This window comes from Oncorhynchus clarkii, chromosome 7, assembly GCF_045791955.1.
Source record: "Oncorhynchus clarkii lewisi isolate Uvic-CL-2024 chromosome 7, UVic_Ocla_1.0, whole genome shotgun sequence".
NCBI classification, from domain to species: domain Eukaryota; kingdom Metazoa; phylum Chordata; class Actinopteri; order Salmoniformes; family Salmonidae; genus Oncorhynchus; species Oncorhynchus clarkii.
This window is the reverse complement of record NC_092153.1, coordinates 7,298,615-7,308,415: the sequence shown is the minus strand read 5'-3', so window position 1 is coordinate 7,308,415 and position 9,801 is coordinate 7,298,615. Positions and strand designations below refer to the sequence as shown.

General features: G+C 47.6%; 1 protein-coding gene across 10 annotated transcripts in view; it reads left to right on the top strand.

Moving 5' to 3' along the window:
* The first annotated feature begins 1,664 nt into the window (after positions 1 to 1,664).
* LOC139412807 (fibronectin-like) overlaps positions 1,665 to 9,801 on the top strand; it is a 35,586-nt gene continuing 27,449 nt past the window's right edge. For 6 of the 10 annotated variants that reach the window (XR_011634731.1, XR_011634728.1, XR_011634727.1 and 3 more), the window contains exons 1-12: positions 1,812 to 2,162; positions 2,406 to 2,528; positions 2,716 to 2,853; positions 2,947 to 3,078; positions 3,874 to 4,011; positions 4,105 to 4,251; positions 4,776 to 5,009; positions 5,560 to 5,742; positions 5,884 to 6,060; positions 6,690 to 6,845; positions 7,424 to 7,552; positions 9,181 to 9,324. Coding sequence is in view for 3 of the 10 variants with exons in the window: in XM_071159531.1 (XP_071015632.1) it covers positions 2,015 to 2,162; positions 2,406 to 2,528; positions 2,716 to 2,853; positions 2,947 to 3,078; positions 3,874 to 4,011; positions 4,105 to 4,251; positions 4,776 to 5,009; positions 5,560 to 5,742; positions 5,884 to 6,060; positions 6,690 to 6,845; positions 7,424 to 7,552; positions 9,181 to 9,324 (1,849 nt within the window). In the remaining 7 variants the exon portion in view is untranslated. Of the gene's footprint in view, positions 2,163 to 2,405; positions 2,529 to 2,715; positions 2,854 to 2,946; positions 3,079 to 3,873; positions 4,012 to 4,104; positions 4,252 to 4,775; positions 5,010 to 5,559; positions 5,743 to 5,883; positions 6,061 to 6,689; positions 6,846 to 7,423; positions 7,553 to 9,180; positions 9,325 to 9,801 lie in introns of all 10 variants that reach the window. The other 4 variants (XR_011634730.1, XR_011634729.1, XR_011634732.1 and 1 more) reach the window with 4 other exon arrangements.

Sequence of the window (9,801 nt, the reverse complement as noted above, 5' to 3'; positions counted from 1 at the left end):
TGCTATTACGCAATCAATATAAATGTAGCTAATAGCACTAAAACGAGTTCTGTTTAATGTGTAGATAAGATGAAAACTGTTGGGTTCCTCCCTAACAGTGAACCAGTGCATTAGGGTCAACTTTTTCCCTCTAAACAGTGATGGAACGTAGGGGTGAGCTGTCAGTAACCCCCTCACCCCCCATCGACCTACCAAAACATGTCATTCTTAAGTCCAAACAGAAATGAGACTGCAGTCCTGCAGGCCTAGTTTTATCATTATACTTTTATTCTGTTGTTGTTTTTCGTTTAACGCTTGAATTGCCCATGTTTGATAGCTAAGTCATTGCGGGTCACATTGACTGTTCTCTAAAGGACCAGTTTAGCATGATTAGCCTATCAACATTAGGCTGTCATTATCATTAGGCCTATAAATTGAAGTTTGTCTGAGGGTAGGCATTTTGTCTGGGGGTAGGCATTTTGTCTGAGGGTAGGCATTTTGTCTGGGGGTAGGCATTTTGTCTGAGGGTAGGCATTTTGTCTGAGGGTAGGCATTTTGTCTGGGGGTAAGCATTTTGTCTGAGGGTAGGCATTTTGTCTGAGGGTAGGCATTTTGTCTGAGGGTAGGCATTTTGTCTGAGGGTAGGCATTTTGTCTGAGGGTAGGCATTTTGTCTGAGGGTAGGCATTTTGTCTGGGGGTAGGCATTTTGTCTGGGGGTAGGCATTTTGTCTGGGGGTAGGCATTTGTCTGAGGGTAGGCATTTTGTCTGAGGGTAGGCATTTTGTCTGGGGGTAGGCATTTTGTCTGAGGGTAGGCATTTTGTCTGGGGGTAGGCATTTTGTCTGGGGGTAGGCATTTTGTCTGGGGGTAGGCATTTGTCTGAGGGTAGGCATTATGTCTGAGGGTAGGCATTTTGTCTGGGGGTAGGCATTTTGTCTGGGGGTAGGCATTTTGTCTGGGGGTAGGCATTTGTCTGAGGGTAGGCATTATGTCAGGCTAGACGTTTGTCTGAGGGTAGGCATTTTGTGTTAAAGGGATAGTTCACCCAAATGACAAAATGACACATGGGTTTCCTTACCCTGTAAGCAGTCTATTTCAGATCTAACGGATTCGATTCATATACATTTGGTAAAATATGTGAATAAAATATCTCTGGTTAATTTTGTAGTGGGCCTATTTATCCAGCCTGGCCTCAAAGACATTACATAGTAAATGTAAATCTGTGAAGCTCTAATTAGTATGATACGTTACGTTTTGTATGGTCACATAAGACAGAAGGTTACTTAAGGCAAAAACGAAAGGAGGAATGTCTCTATGTTGCAACTACTTAGTAGGTTAGCTAACCCTTCCCCTAACCTTAACTCCTAACCTTAACCCCTAACCCTAACCCTAACCTTAACCTTAACCCTTCCTTACCTTAACCATAACCCTAGCTAACGTTAGCCATGTAGCTAATGTTAACCACAACAAATTGGAATGCGTAACATATCATATGAATTGTAATTCATAACATATCCTACAAAATGGATGATGGACAACCACAAATGAATAAATACCATACTAAATGTAACATATACTAATTTGAGTTTCACAGGTTTACTTTTTACTGTGTTATGTCGACGTCTGAGTCCAGGTTGCACAACCCAGCCCAGCCTCAGAGTGTTAGTGCTGTACTCTGTTTGTGAGTTTTCATTCTTGGTCTGGGTCTGCGGTTTAGGATGGTTGGTAAGTGACGAGTCTGTGTTGCTCCCCTGGACCCAGACGCACATTGCCCCTCCCCAAACGGTGCCTTTGTGCTCACATATAAAAACGGTCTGCATCCCTCCAGTCTGTCTATCGCATCTGCTGCAGGAAAGGCGGTCAAAGTAGCCGCTGGGAGAAGCAGCACTGGGTAATATTTGGAAAGCAAGGGGAGAGAATACTATCCGCTCCTGACGGTCAACTTCACAGCACCTGGATCGTTCTTATTTTTACTTAGGACATAACTGGAAACGTAAAAGTGTCTTGTTTTTTTCTCTTTTTAACTTGACCAAAATGACTGGTAGCCCAGTGACAGGGCTGCTTGTTGCGCTGTGCGTAAGCAGCGCGGTCCATTGTATGCCAAAGAACCAAGGGAAAAACAAGAGACAAGCTCAGGAACAAGTTTACCCCGAACTCGCAGACACAGTACCCCTTGCTCAAGGTATGTAGACTTGCTCTTAATGTGATATTTTGCCCCTTAGATAAAGCATTTGAATGCACCTTGAACCCACATCTTTGTCATTAACAACTGTAGTTACAATTCCATTTATGAAGGACATCTAAGATTTTTTTTTTTTTAATCACTACTGTACATGTATTGAATATGGGTGTTTAGCTAACCTATCATGCGCCGAATTTGCTCAGGACTCATGGCTCTTTTTTGTGTGTCTCCATCATCTTCCAGGCTGCGATGAGAACGGACATTCTTACAGACTAAACGATCAATGGGAAAAGGCTTACCGCGGGAGTACACTGCTTTGTACCTGCAACGGAGCGGCAGGGATCAAATGTAAAACAAAACCCCAAGGTGAGCTGGAGCACCAGACTTGCATGTATAATGAAGTAGGCAATTTCTTTCGTTTTTTTTGCACAACATCCGTGCGCTCTAGAGCGCGTTCCCTTTTTGGCACTTTTGCCATCGCGCACAGAAGTCGCTTCGTTTATCTCAAACGTTTAGGCCACATGTTGAAACTCTTCTCTGGTGCATTCTGCAGGGGAGGAGACCTGCTATGACAAATACAACGACCAGACGTACCCTGTGGGTGCGACCTACGAGAGGGCGAAGGACGGCATGATGTGGGACTGCACCTGCATCGGTTCCGCCCGCGGCAAAATCAGCTGCACAATCGGAAGTGAGTTGCCCTTCAACCCGTATAGTATAATTTGTGCACTTATGTAGTACGTTGATGTTTATGAATAATGATGTTTGGTCTTTTCGTTTCCAGACCGCTGCCACGAGGGAGGCAGATCCTACAAAATCGGGGACACTTGGAGAAGGCCCCACGAGACCGGAGACTACATGCTGGATTGCGTCTGTCTGGGAAACGGCAAGGGAGAGTGGACCTGCAAACCCGTGTGTGAGTGTCTGTCTGTCTGAGGACCTGTAAACCCTGTATGTGTCTGTCTGTCTGAGGACCTGCAAACCCGTGTGTGAGTGTCTGTCTGTCTGAGTCCTTTTAGTAGAAGAGAGACTAGATGTAATCTGAAAGGAATGAATGTGTGGCCTGTGGGTTGTTGGGATAAATGTTTTTCTTAATATGGGGATGTCCTTAAACCAATCAAACTGCAGTCCAAAGTCCTTCTTCGAGTCATTTATTGGAAATAGTACTAGATGTCATTGTAAATATTTGAAGGCCATAACAGTCATCTCTGTCCCAAACGTTGCCCCATAACTGTTGATTTAGCTCAGTTGAGTGTTTTCATGGAAAGTTAGGTGAGGTGACTCATATGGAGGTAGGCCCTAATGGTGAAGATGATTTGGTGATAATGTAGGCATGGTTTTGGAATTAGAAATATATCTTCTATAATCAGAAATATGTCATGTGTATCTGAGACTTTTATTATGGCATTGCCATTTGGATTTTTTGTTGGGACTCTTATTCTGGAAGAGATGGAGATGTGCACACTGTCAAAATAAATCTTATTCTGAAAATACCTTTCCAAGATTCACCTGCGCGTGAGGAGGTTTCACAGGAGAGATGTGGGACAGAGAAGGGAAGTGATGGAGATGTAACCTGTTGTTCCACTAGAAAATAACTTGATTGTAACTCCATCATCAAACCCACAGGCCCTTTGGAGAAGGTGATGGATAATTAAGTTCAAATAATTAGGTTACAATAATAACAACATTTTTGGAACTTGTTTGTGTGCAGCGGAACGTTGCTATGACAACACAGGTGGAGCATCCTATGTGGTGGGGCAGACCTGGGAGAAGCCGTACCAAGGCTGGATGATGATCGACTGCACCTGTCTGGGGGAGGGCAACGGACGCATCACCTGTACCTCTAGGAGTAAGTACACACACGCAAGCACATACATACACACTCATGTAAACGGAAACACACTTAAACACACACTCATCATTCCTTTCCTTATTTCTTTAGACCGTTGTAATGACCAGGACACCAAGACCTCCTACCGCATCGGAGACACATGGACCAAGACAGATGCTAACAGGCACCAACTCCAGTGTCTGTGTACAGGAAATGGCAGAGGAGAGTGGAAGTGTGAGAGACACTCTGCCACTACTGGTGAGTCAACCCTCTTGTGTTTTACACACACTCTTTGTAAAATATTACAAGATTACCACTGCGGTCTAAGGCACTGCATCTCAGTGCAAGAGGCGTCACTACAGTCCCTGGTTTGAATCCAGATGGTATCACATCCGGACGTGATTGAGAGTCCCATAGGGCGGAGAACAATTGGCCCAGCGTTGTCCGGGTTTGGCCGGGGTAGTCCGTCATTGTAAATAAGAATAAGAACTGACTTGCCTAGTTTAATAAATAAATAAATATAAATAAAAATATATATATTTAAATGCATACATAATTAAATGAACAGGTTATACACTGACATACAGGTTATACATTAATATATAGGTAACAGAGGAGGCTGGTGGGAGGAGGACGGCTCATAATAATGGCCGGGATGGAGTGAATGGAATGGTATCAAACCCATTCCATAAATTCTGTTCCAGCAACTACAATGAGCCCGTCCTCCCCAATTAAGTTACCACCTTGGTAAATACATGTCTCTTTGTCTTCCTGGTGCGCAGGCACAGGTGTTAGTACAGGAACAGGTGTAGGAACAGGTACAGGAAGTACTCGTGTGACCATCCAGACGGAGCTCCACCAGCCCTCCACCCTCCCCGAACCCCCCCAGGAGGGGGCTTGCCGCACGGACTCGGGCGCCACCTTCCACGTGGGCATGCGCTGGATCAGGACCCAGGGCAGCAAGCAGATGCTGTGTACCTGCCAGGGTACTGGCGCCGTCAGCTGTGAGGAGAAGGGTGAGTCTTAACTCAGACTAAAAGTAAAAGGTTGTGTCTCAAAAAAGTATATGTCCATAGTCAAGGCCTGTCTTACCTCTTGTCTCACCTCATCTAATCTGGTCTAAACCTGTCTCACCTCACCTAACCTGGTCTAAACCTGTCTCACCTCATCTAGCCTGGTCTAAACCTTTCTCACCTCATCTAGCCTGGTCTAAACCTTTCTCACCTCATCTAGCCTGGTCTAAACCTGTCTCACCTCATCTAATCTGGTCTAAACCTGTCTCACCTCATCTAATCTGGTCTAAACCTGTCTCACCTCATCTAACTTGGTCTAAACCTTTCTCACCTCATCTAGCCTGGTCTAAACCTGTCTCACCTCATCTAGCCTGGTCTAAACCTGTCTCACCTGGTCTAAAACTGTCTCACCTCATCTAACCTGGTCTAAACCTGTCTCACCTCATCTAACTTGGTCTAAACCTGTCTCACCTCATCTAACCTGGTCTAAACCTGTCTCACCTCACCTAACTTGGTCTAAACCTGCCTCCCCTTCTCTCTCCCTACCCTCCAGAGGGCCAGAGCCAGGTGTACGGTGGGAACTCAGAAGGCCAGGCCTGTGTGTTCCCCTTTGTGTTCATGGATAAGACCTACTACTCCTGTACCTCAGAGGGACGTACTGATGGACAGCTGTGGTGCAGCACCACCTCTGACTACCATAGAGACCAGCAGTACTCCTACTGTACCGAGAAGAACTGTGAGTCTGGGAGGGAGGGAGATGGATGGATGGATGGGTGGGTGGGTGGGTGGGTGGATGGATAGATAGATAGATATATACTGTAGCTAGCAAGATAGATAGCAGCATATCTAACTGTTGAAAGTTTGATCTGCTCTGTAGCCCTGGTGTCGACCCGAGGGGGTAACTCCAATGGTGCCCTGTGCCAGTTCCCCTTCCTCTACAACGGGCGTAACTACACTGACTGTACCGCCGATGGGCGCCGCGACGGCATGAGGTGGTGCGGTACCACAACCAACTACGAAGGAGAGCAGCGCTACGGATTCTGCCCCATGGCTGGTGAGTGTGTGTGTGATTTGTCAATTCACATGTCTCTTCCTGTCTCAGGCCCTCACACCAAACAATAAACAATCACAGGAGCAGTCAGGCACATTGACTAGCCCATCTTTACTGGCATGCAAACAAGACTATTGTTAGGTAAGATCGCTCTTTTGAAAGGTCATTCAGGCTCTGTATGGTGGGCGTGGGAAGGTCCGGTGGGCTACTGTCTTCAACATTCACTGAATTCCTCTATTTGACAGAGGTCTTAGCAAGATAAATGTACTAGGCTTGTCTTCATCCGTCTGATGTTGCCCTTACAGATGGTAAGAATGACTGTTTAACTGAAAGGGTTACTTACGGTCTACAGAGCCGTCAGAGGTTCAATGGGCAGTTAATGAGTTGGTCTTTAAAAGCTATTAAGTGAGGGGGGGCGGCCATGAAAAGGGCTGAGTAATGCCTCTATAAGAGCCTGTTAGAATGATTATGAATGACTCTTGGCTCCACTGGGCAGAGGATAGGACCCACACCCTGGCATGGGTCCAGAGTCTGCCTGGAAACTAAATCTGTCTCAGTTCCAAAAGAGATTATCCATGCCACCTACACACGCACACACAGCCCCTCACTGACCCCTCTCTTCCTCTTTCCAGCCCACGAGGAGGCCTGCACCACCAACGACGGGGTCATGTACCGTGTGGGAGACCAGTGGGACAAACGCCACGATGTCCTGGGTCACATGATGCAGTGTACCTGCTTGGGCAACAACCGCGGAGAGTGGAGCTGCATCGCCTACTCCCAACTCAAAGGTCCTACCGCCTTACTAGCACCTGTTCTCTTATGCGTTGTTAGACAACAGTCATAGGAGTTGTACTGTCATTACCTGGTTCTAGACCCAGTAGCCTTGACAACTGGAAGACCAGTACATCATTAAAACCCCTTGTCTCCTTCCTCCTCCAGACCAGTACATCATTAAAACCCCTTGTCTCCTTCCTCCTCCAGACCAGTACATCATTAAAACCCCTTGTCTCCTCTCCTTCCTCCAGACCAGTACATCATTAAAACCCCTTGTCTCCTTCCTCCTCCAGACCAGTACATCATTAAAACCCCTTGTCTCCTTCCTCCTCCAGACCAGTACATCATTAGAACCCCTTGTCTCCTCTCCTTCCTACCCCAGACCAGTACATCATTAGAACCCCTTGTCTCCTTCCTCCTCCAGACCAGTACATCATTAGAACCCCTTGTCTCCTTCCTCCTCCAGACCAGTACATCATTAAAACCCCTTGTCTCCTTCCTCCTCCAGACCAGTACATCATTAAAACCCCTTGTCTCCTTCCTCCTCCAGACCAGTACATCATTAAAACCCCTTGTCTCCTTCCTCCTCCAGACCAGTGCATTGTGGATGGGCTGACCTATGAGGTGAGCCAGACCTTCACCAAGCTCCATGACCAGGGCTACATGATGAATTGCACCTGCTATGGACAGGGACGCGGGCGCTGGAAGTGCGATGCCATCGGTGAGTTTCTCTGGTTTCTCTTCAGAGCTATAAATAAACAATAAATAATACAATAAAGCCTTATCACACCTCTGGCCCGTTCTATCCAAGAGGAGGCTGAAATTCTAAAGAGATCTTTGGCAGCAGGAATTTCAATCACTTTCCTTCCCCTCCTCTCTCTCTCTGTCTCTCTCCCCTCCTCTCTCTCTCTCTCTGTCTCTCTCTCCCCTCCTCTCTCTGTCTCTCTCTCTCTCCCCTCCTATCTCTCTCTCTGTCTCTCTCTCTCTCCCCTCCTCTCTCTGTCTCTCTCTGTCTCTCTCTCTCTCCCCTCCTCTGTCTCTCTCTGTCTCTCTCTCTCCCCTCCTCTGTCTCTCTCTGTCTCTCTCTCCCCTCCTCTCTCTGTCTCTCTCTCCCCTCCTCTCTCTCTCTCTCTCTCTCTCTCTGTCTCTCTCTCCCCTCCTCTCTCTCCCCTCCTCTCTCTGTCTCTCTCTCCCCTCCTCTCTCTCTCTCTCTCTCTCTCTCTCTCTCTCTCTCTGTCTCTCTCTCCCCTCCCCTCTCTCCCCTCCTCTCTCTGTCTCTCTCTCCCCTCCTCTCTCTGTCTTTCTCTCCTCTCTCTCTCTCTCCCCTCCTCTCTCTCTCTCTCTCTGTCTCTCTCTCCCCTCCTCTCTCTCCCCTCCTCTCTCTCCCCTCCCTCTCTCTCTCTCTCTCTATCTCTCTGTCTCTCTCTCCCCTCCTCTCTCTCTCTCTGTCTCTCTCTCCCCTCCTCTCTCTCTCTCCCTCTCTCTCCCTCTCTCTGTCTCTCTCTCCCCTCCTCTCTCTCTCTCTCTCTCTCTGTCTCTCTCTCCCCTCCTCTCCCCTCCTCTCTCTCTGTCTCTCTCTCCCCTCCTCTCTCTCTCTCTCTCTGTCTCTCTCTCCCCTCCTCTCTCTCCCCTCCTCTCTCTGTCTCTCTCTCCCCTCCTCTCTCTCTCTCTCTCTCTCTCTCCCCCTCCTCTCTCTCTCTCTGTCTCTCTCTCCCCTCCTCTCTCTCTCTCCCTCTCTCTGTCTCTCTCTGTCTCTCTCTCCCCTCCTCTCTCTCTCTCTCTCTCTCTCTCTCTCTCCCCTCTGTCTCTCTCTGTCTCTCTCTGTCTTTCTCTCCCCTCCTCTCTCTCTCCCTCTCTCTGTCTCTCTCTCCCCTCCTCTCTCTCTCTCTCTCTCTCTCTCTCCCCTCCTCTGTCTCTCTCTGTCTCTCTCTGTCTTTCTCTCCCCTCCTCTCTCTCTCCCTCTCTCTGTCTCTCTCTCCCCTCCTCTCTCTCCATTTAATTTAAATGAAAGGGCTTTATTGGCATTGGAAACATATGTTTACATTGCTAAAGCAAGTGAAATAGATAACACAAGTGAAATAGATAATACATGTACAGTAAACATTACACTCACAAAAGTTACAAAGGAATAAAGACATTACAACTGTCATATTATGTGAAAATAGTTAAAGTGCAAAAGGGAAAATAAATAAACATAAATATAGGTTGTATTTACAATGGTGTTTGTTCTTCACTGGTTGCCCTTTTCTTTTGGAAACAGGTCACAAATCTTGCTGCTGTGATGTCACACTGTGGTATTTCACCCAGTAGATATGGGAGTTTATCTCTCTCCTCTCTCTCTCCCTCCAGACCAGTGCCAGGAGCCTGAGAGCAGGGCGTTCTATCAGATTGGAGAGACCTGGGACAAAACCATCCACCAAGTCCTCTACCGCTGCTATTGCTATGGCAACGGTATTGGTGAGATGAGCTGCGAGCCACAGCAGACCTTCCCAGGTAAGGAGAGAAGTCTGATTGGCTAACAGAAGTGTGACCAGTGAAGCATAAGTGGAACTGTCTGAGTGTGTCCTCTGGGCAGATAACCCAGGTCAGGGCTGTCTTCAATGGGGTGTTGACATTACCCCTCCCTCGCCATCCATGCCCACCCCCTTCTCTTTACGCTTGGGACACCTGCTGGGAGTTAATCGTTGTTAGCTCTTCTTTTTAACTCTCCCATTCACTCCCTCCTTTAAATACCCTCCATCCCCCCTCTATCGAAAGGCCCTTTCAAATTAAACGAGGGGGTGGTGTGTCACCTCTTCACCACCTCTGCAGGGAGGGGGAGGGGACTGCTAAACGTTGATGTGGAGCAAATGGAGAGGGGTGCGTCCATCCACCTTTCTCGCCCCCCCCCCCCCCCCCCCCTCCCTCCGTGGGTCTTTGTAGTTTCGGAGGTCTTTGTTGGCTCTCCCCTACTGAGAGGCTGAGTATTGT